At 45.8% G+C, this 23,972-nt stretch overlaps 1 protein-coding gene across 2 annotated transcripts in view; it reads right to left on the bottom strand.

Annotated features, from left to right (window-relative positions):
- Nucleotides 1-12,572: 12,572 nt before the first annotated feature.
- Nucleotides 12,573-23,972, bottom strand: part of Tjp2 (tight junction protein 2) — a 47,048-nt gene continuing 35,648 nt past the window's right edge. Inside the window, exons 18-23 of one of the 2 annotated variants that reach the window (XM_059259559.1) lie at nt 20,367-20,467; nt 19,011-19,223; nt 17,789-17,899; nt 15,992-16,306; nt 14,579-14,664; nt 12,573-13,649 (exon numbers count right to left, since the gene is read on the bottom strand). In XM_059259559.1, the coding sequence (XP_059115542.1) occupies nt 13,490-13,649; nt 14,579-14,664; nt 15,992-16,306; nt 17,789-17,899; nt 19,011-19,223; nt 20,367-20,467 (986 nt within the window). In that variant the 3' untranslated portion in view covers nt 12,573-13,489. The remainder of the gene's footprint in view (nt 13,650-14,578; nt 14,665-15,991; nt 16,307-17,788; nt 17,900-19,010; nt 19,224-20,366; nt 20,468-23,972) is intronic. The other variant, XM_059259563.1, reaches the window with a different exon arrangement.

The following is a 23,972-nucleotide window of genomic DNA, read 5'->3' as shown; positions in this document are numbered from 1 at the left end:
CAGAGCAGCAGCCAGTTCATCAGCGAAGAAGAAACTGGAGCCTCAGTTCTTTTACAGAAGCCCTGGCAGTGAGCAGTCTCTCCCAGCCTGCGCTTGTCACCTTCTGCCATCAGTCAGAGTCCTATTCTTAGTTTGAGGTATCTCGGTTGTCACCGAAGAGCATGCTCACTGGCTGAATAATTACCAGGACCCAGAATAGTACGCCTGAAACAGGGAAGGACAAGCCAGACAAAGCTCCGCTGAACCAGGGTGGGCCACAGGGAGTCTGTGATACTGAGATTCCACCCCCAGCCTGCCTGCAACAGGGCCTGCCTTTTTACTCCAAGAAGATACCCGAATCACTCTACTGAAGATGCTTTAAGGGACCAGGAAGCTCGAAGCCAAAAAAAACATTCTTGATCTATATACTGTATGTCCTATTTACTGAATTTAACAAGTGGAGGCGGCTATGTAGTCTTAGAGTTATGAAGTGAAGATATTTCTCAGTGCTAAACATTCGAGATCTAAGCACGAAAAGAAAGGAGAAATCTCCACTAATGCCATCATTCAAAGCACTGGTACTTATCATTTACTACTTTCCTCTCCCTCTAGGAGAAGTTCCCCAAAACTTCCTGAGCAACATGTTCCCTCCACCCCTCCAGTTCTCAGCCAGTGCTAGGGGGCCATTAGGTCCTCAGCGACGTGTGCTAACCATCACTGCTCACTGCCTGGGCAAAGACATTGATCCAGGCAGTCATGTGACCCCACCAACTGAATCAGAGTGAAGTTTATCTCACTTTTCTGGCACAGTGAAATGGAAAAATAGTCCCCAGAACAGTTTTTAACACAATAAAAACTGAGATCATGAGCAAAAAAGCAGCTCACAGGATGCAGATGAGAGACACAGGAGAAAACCATGGTCTCTAGGGCATTGAGGGAGCCAGGTTAGTCTAAGTGCTGCAAGCCAGACAAAAAGAAAAGAAAAATAAAAGGACTGAAGGAACGGCACCCAATGAACGACAGTCAAGATTGTCCTCTGGCCTCCCCATGTACACATACACTGATGCACACCTCCCTACAGACACACATGTGCCTTCTCACAGACATGCAAACACACACACAAGAATAGACTGAGGGTCTTAGCCATATTTTTATAACACTATGCAGAAAACTAAATCTGACTCTTGCTGTGGGATATTTGTACACTGTGTGAAGGTGTATTGCTGTGATTGGCATAATAAAAAGCTCAATGGCCAATAGCTAGGCAGAGGTATAGGCGGGATTTCCAGAGAGAGAAAAGAGGAGGAGGAGTCTAGGCACACAGGACACCATGGAGACAAGGAATGAGTCAGACACAGAGAATGGGAGAGAGTTAAAAGTCACATGGGAATGCAGATTAATAGAAATGTGGTTAATTTAAGTTATAAGAGCTAGTGGCGCTAGGTAGTGGTGACACACGCCTTTAATCCCAGCACTCGGGAGGCAGAGCCAGGTGGATCTCTGTGAGTTCGAGGCCAGCCTGGGCTACCAAGTGAGTTCCAGGAAAGGCGCAAAGCTACACAGAGAAACCCTGTCTCGGGGGGGAAAAAAAAAAGCTAGTGGGACAAGCCTAAGCGAAGGCCAAACTTTCATAATTAATAAGTCTGCGTGTCATTATTTGTAAACTGGCAGCCCAAAGAAAAATTCAACTATCGACTCTTAGAAGTCCAGCTGTGATTTGGGGTCCTTTTCTTGCTGGTGGGTTCTGCAGACAGGAGAACAGTGGGGTTCTAGGGTAGCAGAGGCTGAGAGGTTACAGTTAATGGCCAGGAGCACAGTTGATGCAGACAACAAACTGGATGCAAACTAGCAATGGGATTGGCATAGATTTCAGTGTGGGCTACTTGGTTATGCTGTCCCCAGAACCGATGCAAGTGACCAGCCATCTAGTTCTTGCTTCATTCACATAATGTAGAATGATCTGGGTGTGTCGAAGGAAGCGTGGCTTTAACCTTCAGAATGGAAAGATCATGTCCTTTTCAGACTTGAGCCAGTTCAGACTCCATGGAATTCCAGGCTGGGCCCCTGGAGGAGAGAACTAACTCTTATCTCCTGAGATCTGTGCCTTCCATCTTCCCCCAAGGAGACTGAGGCCATTTTCAAAGCATTTCAGGCCGTTTGCTGGCTTTGCCTTGTCAATACTTCCTGGAGACCTAAAATGCCCCTGTGGATGCCAGTGGACCTGATGGTCTCTGACCCACCTAAGGTAATTTCTTCTCTTAGGGCAGCAGTTCTCAACCTGTGGGTCACAACCCCTTTGGGAGTTAAGCCTTTCACAAGGGTTGCATATCAGATATCCTGCATGTCAGATATTTACATTATGATTCATAGCAGTAGCAAAATTACAGTTATGAAGTAGCAACAAAATAATTTTATGGTTGGGGGGTCACCACAGCATAAGGAACTATATTAAAGGATCTCAGAATTAGGAAGGTTGAGAACCACTGACTTAGGGAACACATAATTGTTGTTGTTTTTTACTCTTTTTTGGGGGGCCCACCACCCAGCTCCCAAATAAATCACACACAGAGGCTTACTCTTAATTATGAGTTCCCGGCCTCAGCTTGGCTTGGTTTCTAGCCAGCTTTCCTTAACTTTAAATTATCCCATCTATCTTTTACCTCTGGGCTTTTCCCATTCTCTAACTTCTGTAAATCTTACTTGCTGTGTAGCTAGACGACTAGCCCCTGGAGTCCTCCTCCTTCTCTGGCTCCTCGATCTTAGATCTCCCCTCCCAGTTTTCTCCTATATATCCTCTCTGTCTGCCAGCCCCACCTATCCTTCCTCCTGCCTTGTTACTGGCCAGGTCCTTATTAAACCCTCAGGTGTTTTTAATCAGGCACAGTAACACAGCTTCACAGAGTTAAACAAATGCAACATAAACAAAAGCAGCACACCTTAAAACAATATTCTACTATACATAATTGAGCAAGCCTACCCAGCATCTGACATAATCCCTACATCCCATCCCAGTGTGGTTGATATATTGTGTACCCCAACAAACTTATCTGGGGGGTCAGAGAACAGAACAGCCATAATATTAAACATAGAAGTTACGCAGTGGTAGCACACACCTTTAATCCCAGCATTCCAAAGGCAGAGATCTGTCTGGATCTCTGTGAGTTCAAGGCCACACTGGAAACAGCCAGGCATGTGACTCCCGCCTTTAACCCCAGGAAGAGATGGCAGGAAGCAGAAAGGTATTTAAGGCGTGAGGACCAGGAACTAGAGCTGGTTAAGCTTTTAGGCTTTTGAGCAACAGTTCAGCTGAGATTCATTCTGAATAAGGACTTAGAGGCTTCCAGTCTGAGGAAACAGGATCAGCTGAGGAACTGCGAGGTGAGGAAGCTGTGGCTTGTTCTGCTTCTCTGATCTTCCAGCGTTGACCCCAGTACCTGACTCCAGGTTTGTTCTTATTTAATAAGACCTTTAAGATTCATGCTACATCCCAGGACCTGCCTGTTGGAACAACTACTACTGCAGTTACCTGACGATAGTCAAACAAGACTCTGCAGCAGCAGCAGGGGTAATGACCACAGCTCACACCACCTCCTGTGTTCTCAGGGCCAGTCCTTCCTCACTCACTCACTCACTCACTCACGCCTCAAGACAAAGGTCTCTTAGCAACCCCTTTTCCATCCATCTTTTCTGTGGTCCCAGAAGCCACACACCCAGTAAGTGCCTGTTGCAAGACAGGCCTTACGACTGGTTTGTCACACAGGTGACGTGTGACGTTCATTTGAAAGGCTCTTCCCGTGGGTGAGCTTTGAGCTGCCTTGCAGGGTTCCCCTTCCTTCTGGGCTGAGCTCCTGATGGCCTCCTTAGCTTCCTAGCCCACCTGCCTGGGTCCTCAGCATGGAGAGACTGGCATGGGTGCGGATTCTTTCTCAGGCTGACCCACATTGTGTTCTGAAGGGCCGGGGTTTCCCTGCCAGCCTCATGTGCAGAGACTCTGGCTAGACGCCAGTTCTGGATCTTCCTTCTTGCTCACAAAGCCGTACAGTCATCTGTGCGTCTGCGCCTCCCCGCCTCCGTGGGGCTCCAACAAACTGGCAACTGCTTTGTTTCCCACTGACTCCAGAGTAACAAACACCCCATCTCACAGAGGAAGAGACTCCACCTGCCCTATAAATCATTTTAACCCTTTTTTCTTCTTTTTTTTTAATCTTGTGGCTAGAGAGATCACTCGGGTCAAAAGTGTTTGCTGTTCTTCGGAGGACCAGCACCCACAATGCGTGGCTCACAACCACCTGTAACTCCAACTCAAGGGGATCTGATGCCCTCTTCTGGCCTCTGAGGGCACCTGCACACATGTGTGCACACACATAAAAATAACAAAGAAATCTTCAGCTTGTCCAAAGTAATCTATTAATTCTAGAGTAGTAGTCAAGGGAATTAATCAAGTGATAGTAATACAAATAGTGGCTTTAGAATCTTAATATTATTAAACTAAGCCATGGAAACCAGACATTAAAAAGTACATGTTGCATTCTTCCATTTTGAGGAAATAGCCAGAACAGGCAATCTATAGAGACAGGAGGTGAATCAGTGGTTGCCAGGGACTAGGGGAAGTCTGAGTTTCCTTTTGGGATCACAAAAACGTCATGGAAATAGGTAGTGTGATCATTGTAAATATACTAAATTGTACTGAGAAATACAGAATTAGGCTGTTTTAAATGTTAATGGCTACTAGATGAAAGGATATGAATTGTGTACCTAGTTAAATAAAAAACGGGTCTTTTATTTATTTTTTTTTTAACATCTGCTGAGTACCCAATGTTGTGCCCTGCGATAAAGCCTGCGGCTCTCACAGGAAACTGTTTGAGACAGGCACAACGGGCGGCACACTGAGTTCACAGGTGAGGAATGAACTTGTATGACGAGGACCGGGTCCCCGAGCAGCAGTTCTCCGAGAGGGATTCAAGCAGATGCGGCACGTCTGGGACCCACACTCTCTGGCACCGCGTGTGTTCATTTGCTCCCGACTACGGGGTTCTACTCCCTCAGCACTGACGGAGAGGAAAGGGAGCCAATGTATGTCAAGGGTAGGGCAATGGCTGCTCTTTCTGAAGTACCTCTTTGGGGCTGGGCAGCTGCAAATATTACTTTACTACTGAGAATGGACCACAAGCCTTCAGGAAGCCTGGCTAGTGACATCCTGGGTTCACATCCCAATGACCCACACAGTTTAAAAAAAAAACTCATTCAGTGTCTATTCATAATAGCTTTGAGAAATGACTTTCAAAACTACCGTAAGCCAGGCGGTGGTGGTGGTGGTGGTGGTGGTGGTGGTGAACGCCTTTAATCCCAGCACTCGGGAGGCAGAGGCAGGCGAATCTTTGTGAGTTCGAGGCCAGCCTGGTCTACAGAGTGAGATCCTGGAAAGGCTCCAAAACTACACAGAGAAATCCTGTCTCAAAAAAAAAAAGAAAGAAAGAAAGAAAGAAAGAAAGAAAGAAAGAAAGAAAGAAAGAAAGAAAGAAAGAAAGAAAGAAATCAAAACTACCGTGGTGGTTTGAATGGGAAATGTCCCCCGTAGACTCTGTCCTCAGTTGGTGGCACTGTCGGTGGAATGGTTTGGAAGCACAGTCTTGCTGAAGAAAGTCTATCACTGCCAGCAGGCTTTGAGCTTTCACAGCTGCTGTGGTTTAAATGAGAACGGCCCCAATAGGCTCATACGTCTCAATACTTGGGCCCTGTTGGTAGACCTGTTTGGGAAGGATTGGGGAGGAGGCACGGAGGTGGGCTTTGAGGCTTCAAAGCCTCCTAAGATCCCCAGTGCACTCTCCTCCCCTTGTGTTTGCGGATCTGGGTGTGAGCTCTGATTTGCTGCTCCACAGCCATGTCTGTTTGCCTGCTGGCCTGCTCTTCATCGTGATGGCGATGGACTCCTGTCCTTCGGGGACTGTAAGTCCCAGATAAACGCTTCCCAGTTGCCTTGGTCATGCTGATCTGTCACAGCAACAGAGAAGTAATAAAATAGCCTTGACCCACCTCCAGTTTGCTTCCTCTGCTTTGAGCTTGCCTTTAAGGATGTGAACTCTCAGTTTCTGGCTCCTGCTGCCATACCTGCCAATTGCCGCCACACCTCTGCCATGCCTGCCTATAAGACAAAATGAACTCTGTCTTCTTAAGTTACCTTTGGTCATGGTGGTTTTTTTGTTGTTGTGATTTTATTTATTTATTTATTTATTTATTTATTTATTTATTGAGACAGGGTTTCTCTGTGTAGCTTTGGAGCCTGTCCTAGAACTCGCTCCGTAGACCAGGCTGGCCTCGAACTCACAGAGATCTGCCTGCCTCTGCCTCCCAAGCACTGGGATTAAAGGCGTGAGCCACCACTGCCCAGCTTTGGTCAGGGTGTTTTATCACAGAAAAGAAACTAACACATCTCCCGCAGTCCACAACCGTTCCTTGGTATTCCCAGATTTCTCTGGGAGAGTGGCTTCATGACTCCCCACGGACACCCAAAGCTGCAAATGCTAAAGTCCCTTATAGGAAACGGACACAATATTTGCCATAACCTATGTACCTCCTTCTCATTCTCTAAGCTGTCTCGAGAGGACACACGAATACTATGTAAATATTTGCTGCATTGAGGTGTTGTTTTGTTTAAGTTTTTCCAAGTAGATCTCACTATGTAGCCCAGGTTGGCCCGAAACATTGCAATCCTGCTTCTGCCTCCCAAGTGCTTGTATTTCAGGCCACCACCACTAACCCTGCATTGTTTTAAAACTTGTATTATTACTTTTCAGTTACTTACTTTTGAGTATGCATTTCGCCTGCGTGTTTGTATTGCACCAAGTATGCCTGATACCAGAGGAGGCCAGAAGAGGGTGCTGGATCCCCTGGGACAGTTGTGAGTCACCGTGTGGGTGCTGGGAATGGAACCTGGGTCCCCTGCAAAAGCAGCAAGTACTCTTAACCACTGAGCCATCTCTCTAGTCCCTAAAATTTGAAAAAAAAAAAATCCCCAAATATTTTCAAGCTGTGGTATGTTGAACTCCAACGTGTGGAATCCATAGATACAGAGGACCAACTGCATCCTCTACCCTATCTCTATTTCTCATTCTAAGCCAGGTAAACAACAACACTCGTGACAACATGCACAGGAATCAGGGCCTTCAAAGATATTGGCTTGGCTTGTGAGTAAGCTGGGAACCTTCCCAGGGAGGTGTACAGTAGCTTCTGTGTGTGTTCAGAATGCTGGTTCCCTCGTGGCTGTATGGATGCTACACACTACTTGGCACCAGAAGGCAATACAAGGAAGCAGGAAGAGGGGAACAAGTATGGCCCATCCTGGCCTCATCCATCTACACAGCTTTGAAGGAGGAGGCCTGGCAGGACCCTGGTTTATAACAGTACTCATTTAGCTCCAGCCTGCTGTTACTATGGAAAGACACATGTCCAGCACTACCTAATCTTCCATTTTTTAAAAGAAAAGAAGTCTGGGCTATTATCTAGCCAGTTCAGACACTGCACACACGTGGTGCACAGACATGTACACGCAAAACACTCATACGCTTAAAGTCAAAATCAATCTCTAAAATGCTTTTTGTATTTATTTTGTGTATATATGTGAGCATACATCTGAACAATAATGCATATGTGGAGGTCAGAGGATAAACTGGTTCTCTTCTTCCACCACGTGGGACCCAGGAATAGAACTTGGGTTATCAGATTTGGCAGAAAGGATTGTTACCTGTTGAGACATCTCACCAGCCTTTCATTATAAACTTCATTGCTCCATGTAGGCCAAGAAATACATGTTCATGAACTAGATTTGTTCCATGGCTGTTAAAAATTACTTTTTGCCATTATGTAAACTAGGTTCTTTAAAGCACATTGATGTTTTAGAATTTTTTTCTTTATTAAGAAATTTTTTATTCATTTTACATACCAACCACAGAGCCCCCATTTTAGAATTTTTTAAGGGAAACTATACAATAGGTTCAACAAACCATCTCAAGAAACTCTCTAGAAAAGATCTCTAGATGGGAAGAAAGGAAATTAGATTCAGAAGCTGGAAATTGTTTTGAATCCTACTATGCATGGCTGCTCGAAGAACAAGACAATTTTTCAGCTCATGAAATCTCACACTCTAAAGAATCAGGTGAACAAAAGCATCTACAATGTGAACTTCTCAAAAGGTGAGAATAAGTCATAGTCAGTTCACAAGGTCTGGATCTATCGATAGAGGGACACAGCAAATATTTTTACTTAACATTCCTCTGTTCTAATCCAAATGTAAAGAGTTGATTTTTTTTTAATGAGCCACAGAAGGGTGTGTGAGATTATTCATTCACTGTTCTGTAGGACATTAAGCAATGTTGTATTTTCCTCAGAATTCATATGCCAATATTTCTCTCTCTCTCTAGATTTATCTTGTGTGTTAGTGTTTTGCCTACACATATGTATGTGCACTAACTCAAGAGAGCCTGATGCCAACAGAGGTCAGAAGGGGTCAGATAGATCCCCTGGAACTGGAGTTGTGGGTGTTTGTGAGCTACCTCAGGGGTGCTGGGAATGGAACCTGGGTCCTCCAGAAGAACAAGTGTCCTTAACTGCTGAGCCATCTCTCCCACAACCAAATGCCAATAATCCTAACTAAAGGGCTTATATTATTTAGTTCCTCTGATGTGCTTTCTAATATCTTAGTATTTCATGCTTCTCCTACTGAGTTTAATTTAGGGTTGCTTGTTTGAGCATGGGTGCAGGGTTATTTACTGGAGTCGGGGCAGTTTGAAGAAAGTGGCACACATACCCAGTAGCCATTAACTACCAAGTGTTCCTCTATACCACTAACCTCTCTCTCTCTCTCTCTCTCTCTCTCTCTCTCTCTCTCTCTCTCTCTCTCTCTCTCTCTCTCTCTCACACACACACACACACTCACACACACACACACACACACACACACACACACACACACACTAACCAATAGTTCCACATGGGGGAATAAGGCCTCGTGAACCCCTCCTCCATCCATTGATCCACTTGATCATGAGCAGTTCACTCGGGCTGTTGTGGGTTCACAAGTGCAATGGCCTAGAATCAGCATTTCCAGTACTCCTCTCCACCATCCAGCTCTTACGTTCACCCCACCCCTTCTTCTAGAATAGTCCCTGAACCCTGGTGGTGGTACGTCCCATTTAGAGATGAGCACTCAACAGTTTTATACTTGGACCAGCTCTGAGTCTCTTCAGGCACGGCCTCTCTGAGAGCAGCATTAACTTAAGAAATGAATTCCCCGCTCCGTTGTGCTGAATTGAAAGATGCAGGTCTCAGTTTTCTCTGGTGCTGGCAGTCTCTACCTGGTGCTGAGGGTAGGATGGGGTGTGGGGATGGTTCCTGTTGGTCTCGGCAGCACATGCTCTCTGTGGCTCTGGCATGTGGAGGAGGGAAGGTTAAAAGTCCTTTCCTCTTAGTTTCCTCTCACCCCCGCATCCACCTTGACCTCTTCTGGTCTTGCGGGTCTGGGTGCGAGTAACATTCAGCCTGCTTGATTCCGTGTGGGGCTGGCTGGAGAGGGCTGGCAGCATCAGATGCCTGCAGAGTTCCCTGGCTTCACCAAATCCTTTACAGACCCACCTCTTGCAGGAAAAGGAGAGTATTGTTGACTTTTCATCACCAAGGCTCAGTGAGGAAGCTTTAAATCTGCCACCTTACACAGAATAAAACACCCATATTTGTACTAGTGTAAAATACACTTTTTTCCCCTTCTGTTTCAAGACAGGGTCTCACTATATAACCCTAGGAATCCTGGACCCTCTCTGTAGCCCACACTGGTCTCAAACTCAGGTGATCCTCCTGCCTCTGTCTCCAAGTGCTCAGGATTACAAGCACATGCCAGCATTTTTGTTTCTTTTCCTGTTGCTGGGATAAAATGTTCTGACAGAAGCACCTTAAGGGAGAAAGGGCTTATTCTGTCTCACAGGTCCATCACAGAGGGGAAGTCAAGGCAACAGGAATGTGAAGCAACTGGTCACATGACACCCACAATCAGGAAACAGAAATCACGTGAGCACTCAGCTGGCCTTCTCCACACAGACCAGGATCCCAACCAGGTAATGGTATTACCCACAGTGGGCAGATATTCCTACCTCAATTAACACAATCAAGATACGGTCCCCAGTGGAACAGTCATCTTCCCCGTGACTCTAGAGTCTGTCAAGTTAACAACACTAATTACCACAACCACTATACCCAGCTCCCTGCTATTTTTAAATACCCTTAGGTTGAATCACCTACAAGCTAGATTTGCTCAGAGAATCAAATGCTTCATTACTCTGAAGCCAGCATCTCCCGTTTAAAAACCACCCCGCTGACCTGCAGTAATTCCTACTTCCCGGGCTGCTAATGAGGGTGAGCAATGTGTAAGTGTTTCCCACAGAGCCTTTAGCAGAGCCCCTCTACCCTTCCTGCGGTCCCTAAGGGAACTGTTTACAATGGCAGGGACAGAGAGAGCAGGCAATTAAGGCAGGAAAGAGCAGCTCGACTCGAATTAAGGAAGGATTGTAGGAAATGCCTGCCCAGAGCCAGCCCTCACCAACTTGCTTCCAGAACACAATCACTATTCTCCACTCTCAGAGAGACATCTGTTCTCAGAGCTCAGCCCACATCTCCTAGGATGATTTAGTTCAGCAGAGATCTTCCTTCCCAGACATGCATCCCAGACAGACACAGACTCAGGATGGAGATCTCAGGATAGAGCCAGACTATAAGAGTACTGCTCCACACATTTCTGGTCCCTTCTCCAAGAACTTCTGGGTGGTCTTTGGGAATTATGCTACTGCCCTCCATAAAAGAACATAGTGAGAAACAGACCTCCCAAGCCAGCCATGGTATGAACATGCCTAGAACCCCAGCACTCAGGAGGCTGAGGCAGGAGGATGGACATTTCAGAACAGCTTGGACTACATGGTGAGATCAGTCTCAAAAGACAAAATGACAAAAAAAAAAGAGCCCTACCCAACCACCCAGTCATTCTTGTATATAGTGGCCATTTGGGAATTCACAGAATAAAAACAACGGAGGAAATTCCTCACCTGGCCCTCCGCCTCTGGAGACCCATAGAGAGCTACAACAGAGAACGCCACCCTCACTTGAACCTCACTTCCCTAGTCTCATGTCCTCCTCCCCTCTCTTCATCTGCCTAGCACCACCGTTTCCACGACTCCAATGGACTGCAGGGAGCGCTGAGTCCTCCCTCCCCAGAACAAAGCAGGATATGACTAGGAAGAGGTGGAGGAATCCTGGCGGTTACTGGGCACCCATGGCCATTCCGGGGACCAGACATACTGCCTGTCCACACCACTTAATGCACCCAATGCTAGCCTGCGCCGGTGCCTACAGGGAGGCCTCCTCACCCTCTAAATGGGTTTCCTGAATGGTTTGTTCCTGTATTTAAAGGAGGAAGGAATAGTAAGTCATCCCGGATTTAAGCAGTACACATTTTCGTCTGTTCACAGACGGTGGCTTTTATTCATGGAATGAGCAGCTTTTAGTGTCTGCTGAGGACCTGAGGGCTGTTCAGAAATTCAAGCCTCCACAATCAATGGCTTGGAGTCACCACCCAGACTGACAGACATGAAAAAGGGCATGTTTAGAGCAGAATTCACTAAGCCCCAGTTGTAACTCCACCAAACTTAAGCATGTCATTGATATGCCTATCACAACATAAAGGACACTCAACAGAGCCCTCCACTCAAGTCTTCCTCTCCCAAATTGAGTATGCCTTTGAGTCATACGAGCTTAGGTTCCTAAACCATCACATTTATATTTTACACCTATTTTACTCTTCCAAGAGCGAATGTGAAAACAGACAAGATTTCTAGGAAGCGATTTACTAGTAAACACAAGCCCTAAAAATGCCCTGCTGCTTCTTCTTGCCAATTCCATTTCTGAGAATCTACCCACAGGAAAGGGCCGATTCGATGACGCTGGTGCACGAAGTACAATAGAGGGAAAAAATGGACATAATCAAAACAGCCACCGGGGGAGTGTTCACTTATGAAGATTCGTCTGCAGTGATTAGTCATGATGGGCATGTGGAGTTCTTCGCTGTGTGAGAGGACCATTTTTGATGAAAATGTGAAGCAGGAAGAATAGGGGACAGAAGTTCAAAGCCAGTTCAACCTCAGGGATCTCTCACAGATACACAACAGACATGTTATGAATAAGTAACTGGAGGAAACACCCCAAAACAATCAGGGCTGTGATGGGGTAACTTATTTACTTTTCATGTGTCTCCATTTCCCAAAGTTCAAGGATGAACAAGTTCTAAGTTCTCACTTGTGTGACCAACTGAAATAAAGGTCTTAAATACAGGACGGAGGGACTAGACAGTGGGCCCAGTGGTTTAGAGCACTTGTTCTTGCAAAGAGCCCAGGTTTGATTCCCAGAACCCACATGGTGGCTCACAACCATCCTTAACTCCAGTTCTAGGGGGATCTGATGCCCTCTTTGACCTCTGTAGGCACCAGGCACACATGTAGTGCATATAGATGCATACAGGAAAAAAAATACACACAATTTTTTAATTTTTAAATTTTAATTAAAATAAATCAAGAAGGCCGAGGTATATATAGCTCAGTGGTGGAGCAGCACTCCACACACGCAAGGACCTTGGGTTCCATTCCAACACTACCCCAAAAGGAAGCTGTGTAGGAATTCACCACAAAGCTCATTCTTGACTCCGATGTACTCCTTTTTATTAAATTATAAAATTGCTTGATGTCAGTACATACACTGATATAAAGGAAACAAAATATCCTTTTCTCATGTATCTGCTTCTGGAGCCCATGGTTTTGAACAAACAACAACAACAACAAACCTAGACTAAATTCTTGGCCTCCAAGCTCTGCAGCATTGACAACCAAACTACCAAGCGTAGCCATCCTCTGTACAGTCAGGATTTGTGGGAAATACTATAAAGACAATGCCCTGAAAAGATGGGCATGAGGCAGGGGGCCGTTACAGCTGCTAAACTGGTAGAAAAATTTAGTCAAAATAAAGTTTTAGTTCATTATAGCTTTGCATAAGCCTCAGGAAAGAAAACTTAAGACACATCTTGTCAAAGGCACTTAGAGAGCTGTAATAAAATACTTGTGAATTTAGTTTGAGACAGAGTATTCTTCTTACTCCTTTTTCACGATTGCCTCACATGGAAGCAGTGTTGGAAGGCAGCTATGAATGAGGAAAAATAGTTATTGCTCCTTAATATACATATTAAAAAATACAGAGAGATTAATACAGATTTTGGTCCACACCAAAGCAAGTAACAGTGTCAGACTGTACTGTTCCTCTTCATCCTGGGCAAAAAGTCATAATCAGCTTTACCCCAGTCCCACAAACAGAGTCTTCGGTTGGAAATTGGTACTGTCTGTCGCCTGGGTCCCCATCAAATCTCTGCAGGGCACTTTAACTGGAGAAGATCTCCAGGTCGGCCTAGCACGAGTCCATGCATAGCCATCTATAATTCCGTGTCTCGGTACCGGGAGGGCTGGCTGTAGTAACCACGCTTCGAGTGCGCCGCCAACTGTTGGCGGTACTCCTCCTCCTCCTGATCACTGCCGTAGCTGGTGTCCTGGTAGAGTCTGGACGGAGCTTTCTGTGGCTCTGGAGGTCTAGAACTAACAAAAATAAGGGTATCACACAGCCTGCATCGTCCAGCTGCCCACAGGGTCACTGAAGCTTTGAGTCCAGCAGGCTGACCATTTCCTGACCCCTGGGTCCAGTCTACCACTAGCCAGGGTACTGCCGGTCCTTCTTCAGGTTCACAGGGTGGGAGGGGAAGAGATACGGTATGGGTCAAGGCCAAGGCCTATTTGGGCAGCTATATGTTGTCTGAACTAACGTAGGAAGGCTGTACCCGTTGCACTCCTATGCTCCCCACTACAGCCCCACTCAGTAGAGTCCTCTGTCCATGTCAAATCAATTATATCAAGTTTCCTCTGTCAGGGTCAACTTGGTCAACTGTGTGGGCATTCAAATAGTAACCATCGTGCCTTTATTTTCTCGGTGCTTTAAAACAAGACTCCAGCTTCCAGAAGTGGGAGACCACTCAGTGTGAGCTCTCCACAGGAAGAGAAGGATAATGCTTGTCAAAGTCCTTCAGATCTAGTTCGGCACAAGTGGCCCAACTGTGCATGGTGATACAATGGAATTAAGGGGTTTGGCTAAAAGCCAGTACACAGGACAAAAAAGGCCTAAGCCTTGAAAATTCTGCTCATGTGCCCTCCTAATAATAATACAATATAAGTCTCCAGTGTACCACAGGGTATTAGGCAAGTGATCAGAAATGTCTGATTCTGTAATCTTTTCAAGACAGGGTCTCTCTACATAGCCCTGGCTGTCCTGGAACTCACAGAGATCCACCTGCCTCTGCCTGGCTTTTGGTCCTTTGATCTTAATAGTTAAATCTGACTGACAGGATGAGGTGCACAGTCAGCCTGGGAAGGAAATTCTCTCATTGCTCTGCTGTCTGGGTAGAACACACTTTTCAAATCCAAATGCTGGAGAAGCCTCCTCCTGTGGCCTACACCCACTGAACAGCCCTTACCTCATGTGCGGGGGCAGGCCGGCGTCTGGCTTGGGGGCTTTGATAGGAACTGCATAGATATCAGGGTGCTTCTGGGCGATTTCAATCTGTGGCAGTTAGGAAACAGAAGGAGAGAATGGGCGACGGTATGGTTCTCTGGTCGCCTGCAGGCCCTACCCTGTCCCCACACCCTACCACCTTTCCTCCCAGTTCATTTCCAGACAAAGAAAAAGAGATGGGAGCCTGTTTCCATGGCCGGGTGGGGTCTGGTGGAATGTGCCAAATGGTGAAGACCGAAGCATGGGGAGGAACCCTGAGACAGTACACTAAGTAATTTGACAAAAGAAACCAATACTGTCTGACTCCAAGTATGTGAGGCCCCTAAACCATCAAACGCAGAGGCAGAGAGGCAGACCACAGAACGGTGCAGCCGTGGATGGAGGAGGGACTGGGCTTCACTGTCAGCTGGGTGTAGTTTCACTTGGGAACTGAGAAAGTTCCTGAGAGTCCACAGTGGTGACGACTGTACACTGACGCCAATGTACTTTATGCCACTGAGCCGCCTGCTTAAAAGGGCCAAAATAATAACTCTTACGTTAAGTAGGACTCGTTGTCCCAACTACTCAGGAGGCTAACACTGGAGCATGTCCTGTGCCTGGGTCACCCTGGGCAACGTAAGCAAGGTCTCAAGAAGTGGAGGGGGAGGGTGGCTGGGGAAAAGTCTGTCTTGCCTCTGTCCCTGCTGTGGGAGGTTGTTCTGTATGCTATGAATATGTGTTGCTCTGATTGGTTGATAAATAAAATGCTGATTGGCCAGTAGCCAGGCAGGAAGTATAGGTGGGGCAAGCAGACAAGGAGAATTCTGGGAAGAGGAGGGCTGAGTCAGGAGTCGCCAGCTAGACACAGAGGAAGCAAGATGACAAGGCAGAAATGAGAAAAGGTACCAAGCCATGTGGCTAAACATAGATAAGAATTATGGGTTAGTTTAAGTGTAACAGTTAGTAATAAGCCCGAGCTTATGGGCAAGAAGTTATAATTAATATAAGCCTCTGTGTGTTTACTTGGGGGACGCGAGTGGGAGAGATTTGTCCCGATGGCCGGCCAGCTGGGACACAGGAAAACTTCCAACTACACTTGCCCCTGTGCATACTCAAGTTGGCCTCAAACTCACAGAGATCCGCCCAGCCTCTGCCTCCCAGGTGCTGGGATCAAAGGCGTGCACCACCACACCTGGCTCTGTTCCAATCTTCTTGATTGGAAGCAAAAAGGATGTGCTGACAGCAGGCAGTCTGGAAGTGGCACACAGAACTGGGCACACAACTGTGCCCGACACGATGGCAGTGGGAAAAGGGGTGTGTGCTGCAGCACTGTGAGCAAATGTCTTGAAGACTCACTGGGGGAAGCTAAGATGCTCTGATGGTTTAAAACAATTACCCTCGCATTCTGTGCTTCTTGGAGCTCCTGCATCCTCTGTAATTTTGCCTTGTGGTCCATCTTCTCGAATATTTTTACTCTGCCCAGGACTGACTTGGGAGCATCTTCCTGCTCCTCAGTGCTCTCCCCCACCTCCTCGCTCTCAGGCACAGGGACGGGAGTGGAAGGCTTCAGGATGGATCGCCCGAAAGCAGGTTTCACTGCAACAGGGGGTGGACACCCTTTGGTAGACCCCCCCGAGATCTCACTGCCAGTCATGGCGTAAGGGTTTGACTTGGAGTAGTCGTAGGATTCTTCTCTGTTCTGGTTTCTGGCCTGTAAAGAACAATGGCATGCCTTAGGAGCTTGGGCTTTTAGTTTATTTCCAGAACTACATTAGTGATTTAATACATTGTGTTTCCTGATCAGTTTCCAAAGGTGGACAACGTAACCATCTTTACAAAGAACCAAATACGACAGGGGCCGGTCAGGCCTCTTGAGCCCTCCCTGAGGACGACAGACGTGCTGGCAGAGGTGGGGTAGCCAGCGACTGCCAGAGGTAGAACAGACCCACATGATTTCATGGTGGAGAAGATGGGAATCCCACCAAAGACCTCAGAAGAAATCAATTTTGGAAATGAAAAAAGTAGGTTTTTTTCTGAGGTCAAGCCACATGGAGGGTACGAGATTGGGACAAAAAGCGAGACCTGTGCTTGGCTGTGGGGAAAATGAGGCGAGCTGGAGTAGGGGTGAGGTAGGCAGAACATGCCAGCAGCCACGGCTCCTCATGTTCACTTCTAGCCCCGCTGCAGGCCTTCAGTGTCCTATTATGTAAAGTCACTAATTACTGCTGACAGCTTACATGGTCATGTTTTCGTCTCATCTAAATTACCGAGTTACCAAAAATTCTACTGAGCTATAAGGAAAAGCCTATCGTTACAGGCTGATTGTGTGATCTGGGGCAGCAAGCCACACGCCACACACCCTGGAGCCCTTCCGTTGATTCTCTTCTAGATAACACTTTATTAATTCAATAAATTAAGAGGCATTCTAGACAACAGCAATGCCTCTTTTCCTCAGCAGATCGCCAGGGAGGACCTCTGGTGCACCCAAATTAGATTGTGGGCAGAAAACTCTAACTGGACAGAAAAAGAAAAGTGCCCTGAGATTGGTGGTTGTAGCATGCAGCCTTTGACCACATTTCACTTTTCTACCAAAAAATTAACTAATTAATTAATTAAATCAAATAAATAAATAAAAAGTAAGTAAGTGAAATAACTTTTATTCTCTGTGAATCCTAAAATCACACACTTTCCTAATGTTGTTTTTTTGTGCCTATCTCTCACACATCTGTAGTGGGTAGCTGTTTCAGTTTTGACCTGGAAGTACTAACCCCAGGTTTCCGGTAACTGTCACACCTACGAGGCAGGGCTGAGACAGGAGCCCTTATGACCGGAGACCTGGATGTGCTGGCTCTCTTGGTTCCTAGATCCTGGACGCTGGAAGTAGATCGAGCAGAGTTCTCCAGAGAACACCGCTGGACTGTGCTACACCTTTCCCGGACCCTGTAACCTATCCCTTCACTTGTAAGTTACCCCACAAAATAAACCTCCCTTTTAACTATGTAGCGTTACCTTAATACTTCCACCAATACACATCCCTGGTTTTCAGGCTCACTCAATGGCCTGAAGGACAGGCTCTCTCACAGAGTACATGGTAAGTCCTCATTGTCTCATTGTGTGTGCTCCCATGGCTGCCCGGGGGCTCCAAGGCACCTGTGTCCTCCTCCTTCCCATCCTGGGCTTCCCAGCCACATACCTTGGGCGGCTCTGGCTTGAATGCTGGGGGTGGGCTACCATCCCTAAGTTGATCTCTGCTAGCAGCCCTCCTCATCTGAGCTCGTGGCTCTGGGCTGGGTTTCCTTATGCTCTACAAAACATAAAGGTTCATTCATACCAAGAGCATCCAAGCAGAGAGAAGACAGCACTCTGCTCTGCTGGATTTCTGAAACCTTAAGGAAATGGAGAAGCTGACAAGCCAAGGCAGCGGAGCGCTCTCCTACCGCAAAGAGGGATACCAACCATCCTGCGCTAGAGAAAGCTCAGGACACACTTCACTAAACTGGTTGAGTACAAGGCAGCAGGCTCTACCCTTAAAGGAAGAAAGAAACAAAACTAAATACTCCTAAAAATCTAAAAGTCTGTCTCACTACCAGCAGTATTCCTAAGCTCGTTCTATATCTGTAGACATTAACTTACTCTTTACTACTTGTTTACTGTATATTAGTAGTCTCTCTCTCTCTCTCTCTCTCTCTCTCTCTCTCTCTCTGTGTCTATTTTTTTGGGGGTGGGGAGTATTTCTACCTCGTTTATCATTTACTGGAATGAGTTAACCTGCTAAAGGGTAGCCCATAACAATCATGATCCAGATGTGCTTAGATAATCTTGTCCACAAAGATCATCATTCCAGTGTTCTCTGAGGTGCTACTGATAATCGCTCTACCCTACGTTAGTGCCCACCGATACAGTTTGTAGGACTGTGTACACTAGTGGATACACAGTGCACCTGATCACATGTATAAAATCCATTTAAAAAGTGAAACACAGAGAGAAGGAAACTGATAGGGAAACACTCAGGGACTCTGATAACATTAGGAGGAGGTTAAAGGTCGAGGGGAGAAGAAAAGCAGGGCTCCTAAGAGTACAGAGAGAGGCCTAATCAAAGGTTACAAGCAAATGCAGCAATAACATATTCATAAAGTTCCACTTGCAATTTGGACAGCTGGCACATAAAGCCGATATTTATGCATTACTCCCGAGGAGGAGAGAGTGGTGAATGGTTACCACACAACCTTTTCCAATGCCACGAGCTGGCTCCCCTTTCCACGGAGCACAGCCACAGCCCTGTAGGCACTGACTCACAGTGGGCCTTCCTAGCACCCCTCTGCTCCGATCCTCGAGGATACTTTCTACAGCACCCTCAGTTAACACTGCTCCTGCTCATGGCCTCACAGCCCACAGCAAGCTGTGCCTCGCCTCACCTCCTCGTGCTGCACCGGCTCCGAGGAGCGGGTGATGGAAGACACCAGCGGCTCCTCGGCTGGCTCATCCAGCTCATTGTCAGTGTAGGCGCCTCCCTCGCCGTCGGTGTCTTCAAAATCACTGATGAGACGGCTGTCACAACTCAGATAGTCCGCGCCCATGGCGGTTAAGTAGGACATGCGGTCTTCAGGGTCATCATCCATCCCTTCCATCTAGAGGAATTTGTTTTGAAGGGTGAGTGGGATCTGGCATGGCTCCCGGGAGTAGGGACTCAAGAAAACTCCCAAGGGCTTGGAAACCTTGACATGTGCTAGCAGGGGAAGGGACCTTCAGTTTCCTGCTATCACTTGGCTTTGCGAGGCTGATGCTGGGTCGGTTTCTGCACAGGGACACAAACTGGAGGCCCTCCAGTCTATTCTTGCTACAGTACATCCTCTAGGCCAGCTGAGCCAAGCTCCCCTGTTTTGCTGGTCTCCCAGGATCAGCTTCTCTCCAGCTTTTCTGCTGGTCCCTGTCATTTCCAAGACTCTCAGACCCACGTTCAGATGTTTCTCAGAGGTAGCTGGGTTCAATTCCAGGACCAGAAAAAAAATATTCTCAGAACCTTGAGGACAAAAGCTACATCCTGCTCAACTTGTCCTCTCCAGGGAGCTGTGGAGACTATAAGCATTTGGCAGATGCTAGATTCATCAACTGAACATCTAGGTCCCAAGGAACAAGACAGTCCACACCACCAAAAACTCACCATAAGGCTCACCAGCTACCTCAATTTAGCTGGAGTAAAGGTTCCTAGAATGAAGGGAGTCCCAGGTTGTCAACTCTCTCCTTCCCACAGCACACCTATATGTTCAGTATCTCTACAGATTTAGATGCTATCCAACTTGAGAGGGCTAGCAAAGATCACTATTGTTTTCAGACTCAGAGTCAGGATGCATTCTCCACTGACCTCTTTACTACGCACATAATTCCAGCTGTTAACACTTCTCTTGGTATCATTTTAAACTGTCTTCCCCATGGTTCTCAACCTTGCCTCTCATCTCCACTCCGAGTTTCCCAGGTCCTTAGTGCGGTGTGGCATTAGGAATGAGAACTTGTAAGCTCTGATTAGAGGACTTGGAATGCAATTCTAGTTGCTACATTAAAAGGAGAGGGGAAGTGAATGTAGGTCGGCATTCATCACGCTCTGCCTTGCAAAGTCCCTTCATTTTATGGCTTTCTTGGAGAATTAGAGAGCTGCCGACTGGAAGAACACATTGAATCCCTTTTGTTTCATGATTTTCTACATTCACTGCCCTCTGGAGGAAGCACCAAGAACACAGACTCTCACCTCACAGCAGCAAATCTAGGCCACATACCTTTCCTTCAGAGACCCAGACTGCTTCGCCTTGCTGCTGCTGAATGCTGTCCTTCAAGCTGCCAAACCAGCTGTCATTGGCTGAATTCACATTGATTATCGCTGTAGGAATGCAAACAAAAAGGTCAGCATCAATTTCCAGAGCAAACCTTTATTCTAGAAGCTATTCACATTATTTCTTTTTATACCATATTTGAAGAAAGACTTGCCAAATTCGGAAGTCTGTATGTTATTTTAAACATAAAAATCTTTTTAGTTGAATGCAACTAAAGCTGTTTTAGTTTACATTACAGACAGATGTTGTAAAGCTTGTCCAGGCTGGTTATATATAATATAATATAATATAATATAATATAATATAATATAATATAATATAATATAATATAATATAATATATCTTCAGAAGAGCTAGTCAGTATGTGTCTGTCTATCTTTTCTTTCTTTCTTTTTCTTTTTCTTTTTTTTTTTTGCAATGTTAAGAACAGAATTTAGGCCATCCCAAATGCCACATATGTATTCTACCATGGAGTCATAGTCCCCAGCCCTAAAAAAATACATTTTCAGGAGCACAGGTAAATTGAACTGTACTTTGAACTGCAAGCTAAAATAAACCTATTCTTTCCTGGGGCTGCTTTTGTCAGGGTATTTTTATCAGAGAAAAGGAAAAAACAAAAAATGAGTGAGCCTTATACTTCACCCCAAGCCAATAAAGAAACCTGAATGAAAACTAGGAAAATTATTTTCTGAGTCTGCAGCCTGGGCCATTGCCCTACATAGCCCATGTAAGACACCGATCTGCAGCACAGATATAAGATGCTAACAGACATGGCATGCATCTGTTCTTCAAAATTTGTATTTACAGATGTAGTGATGATAAACTAGGCAAGCAAAACTGCCCCAAACATAGCCGGACGGTGGTGGTGCATGCCTTTAATCCCAGCACTCGGAAGGCAGAGCCAGGCAGATCTCTGTGAGTTGGAGGCCAGCCAGGTCTACAGAGTGAGATCCAGGACAGGCACCAAAACTACATGAAGAAACCCTGTCTTGAAAACACCCCCCCCCCCAAAAAAAAGCTGCCCCAAACAGTAAGTTGAATCTAAATAGTCTAAACAGGGCTAGAGAGATAGCTCATTGGGAAAGAGCACTTGCTGTGAGAGCTGGGGGGCATGGACTCAAATCCACTGTGTAAAAAGGTGGGCACGGCTGTGTGTGCCTGTAACTCCAGCACTAGAAATGGAGACATGTGGATCCTGGGCACTCGATGGCCAACAAGATTGATGGACATAACACACACATACACACACACACACACACACACACACACACACACACACACACCAAAAAAACACCCAAAAAAACAAAAACAAGTTAATATAAAAATTATCTAAAATGCAAATGATCAGGTTGCAGATAAACTACAATTGATTTTTTTTTTTTTTTGGAGGGGGGTGGTTTTGAGACAGGGTTTCTCTGTGTAGTCTTGGCTGCCCCCTGGAACTTGCTCTATAGACCAGGCTAGCCTCGAACTCAGAGATCTACCTGCCTCTGCTTCCTGAGTGCTGGGATTAAAGGCGTATGCCACCACCACCCCACTACAATTGCTTTTTAAATTATGCTTTCATGGCTCTTTATTAGAGGGCATGGTGGTATATGTAATTTCTAAAGCCAAACAAACCATTAATGGTTATGCAAAATTCCTGAGTAACTATGCTTCAAAGTTTCTTTTAATTAAATTTGACTTTCTTTCATTGAAGCAATTCCAATCTTGAAACCAGGTGTGGTGATGTGCATTTGTAGTCAGATGTGCATCTGCACCTGCTCTGGAGGTAGAGGCGGGGGAAATCTCAAGTTCAAGCTCATCACTCGCTACAAAGTAAGTGTGGGGAAAGCCTGGAGACACATGAGACCCTGGCTTGCAAACTTGAAAAAGTTCCATCTCTGACCTTGGGAAATCATGAATGAGCTTACAGTTTCCTTAGTTATTAATTATTTACAGCATTAGACTAAACTGATACATTGGCAGCCCAAGGAAATTAACCTTGATGCCATGGATTTTTCTGTGTCCTTATCATCACGGTATTGTAATCATGGCTAAAATACGATCCAAGATGTAAATATAGAAGTGAGATTGCACACCCTAGGGACAAAACAAGTGACTTGTAATAGATGTATAAAGAATGTTAAGTGGCTCTTTACAGGTTTCTATTGGGAGCTGTCTGATACAGTATGAATTCATCACAAGGGAAATCTCAAGTTAAGGGTGCTCTCTAAGAAATGTAGGAATCACCTTTGTGCCCCCTGACAATATGAATGTCACAGAACCCCTGAGTTTCCATCAGAATCAAGTGCAGGAACACTAACATAAAAGAGCCATAGAAGCTGATTTTCTAGGCCCCACTTAGAGGTAGCATCCAATTCATGAGCTTTGCCTCTTTTTAAAGAGGCTTACTATGACTTTCAAACTCAAGAACTGAAATTGTGAGAGGATCCTCCTGCTACCAATATCCCGGCTAGCATTCTCATATCCTCAGGGCAGCCATGCCCAGCCCTGACACATAGGGGTAGTACCTTCCCACCTCTAGTGACAGAGACACCAAAAGGCACCATGTAAGCTGGAAGGGTTGGGGGAAAACTGAAGTGATTAATGGATGGGGTTTCTGTCTAAAAGTTACTGTGACGATGGTTACTGCTGTGGAATAATCCTTCTGTACACTGTGAATATGTATTACTCTCATTGGTTAATAAACAAGCTGACTGGCCAACAGCTGAACAAGATAAGTTTAGGCAGGAGAGCCAAACCGAAAATGCTAAGAGGAAGAAGGGCAGAGCCAGAGGAGTCACCAGTAGATGCAAGGAGAAACAAGATGGGCATGCCGTATTGAGAGAAGGTACGAGCCATGTGGCAAAGCATAGATAAGAAATATAGGTTAATTTAAATGTAAGAGTAGCTAGTAACAAGCCTGAGCTATTGGCCGAGCATTTACAATTAATATTAAGTTTCTGAGTGATTATTTGGGAGTGGCTGCCAGCACAGGAAAACTCTATCTACAGGTTACACAATTCTGAAAAAACTAAAACCCATTGAAACATGACCTTCAAATGAGTCAATGGTATAGTACACAAATTACATCTCAAGAAGGCTATCCTGTGTCTACCTTAACACCCAAGTGCCAGACACCAGCTAAATAGGCAAGCCACCCCTCAGCGCATTTCCTCCCAATGGTCAACATTCCCTACACTCCGCTAACCTAAGTATTACCTACGCCATTTGGGTTTTTCTTGGCTGTTACAAGATTCATTTCGCTCTTGTGCTTTTTCGAAGACTAAATAATGACCAGAACAAACAAACAAAAAACACCACACAGAGCAAAACACTTTTCTGTAATGTGACGTTGAAGGATGATAATTACAGTAACAGCACTTGTAAGCATCTCCAAAATTCCAGGGTTCAACACCGAAAACTTCATTTTCATGAAGCCTGGAAAGCAGATGAAATGGCCATTCTATCCTGTGGTGCTTTAACACGCCACGATGTATCACAAAGGTGGCTTAGTTTGGGCCTCTAAATCCATAAGGCCACCACAGCAGAATTTAAACCATGAACCAA

The sequence above is a fragment of the Peromyscus eremicus genome, chromosome 1 (assembly GCF_949786415.1).
Source record: "Peromyscus eremicus chromosome 1, PerEre_H2_v1, whole genome shotgun sequence".
NCBI classification, from domain to species: domain Eukaryota; kingdom Metazoa; phylum Chordata; class Mammalia; order Rodentia; family Cricetidae; genus Peromyscus; species Peromyscus eremicus.
Note: the sequence above shows the minus strand (reverse complement) of the source record. Positions and strands in the feature narration are given on the sequence as shown.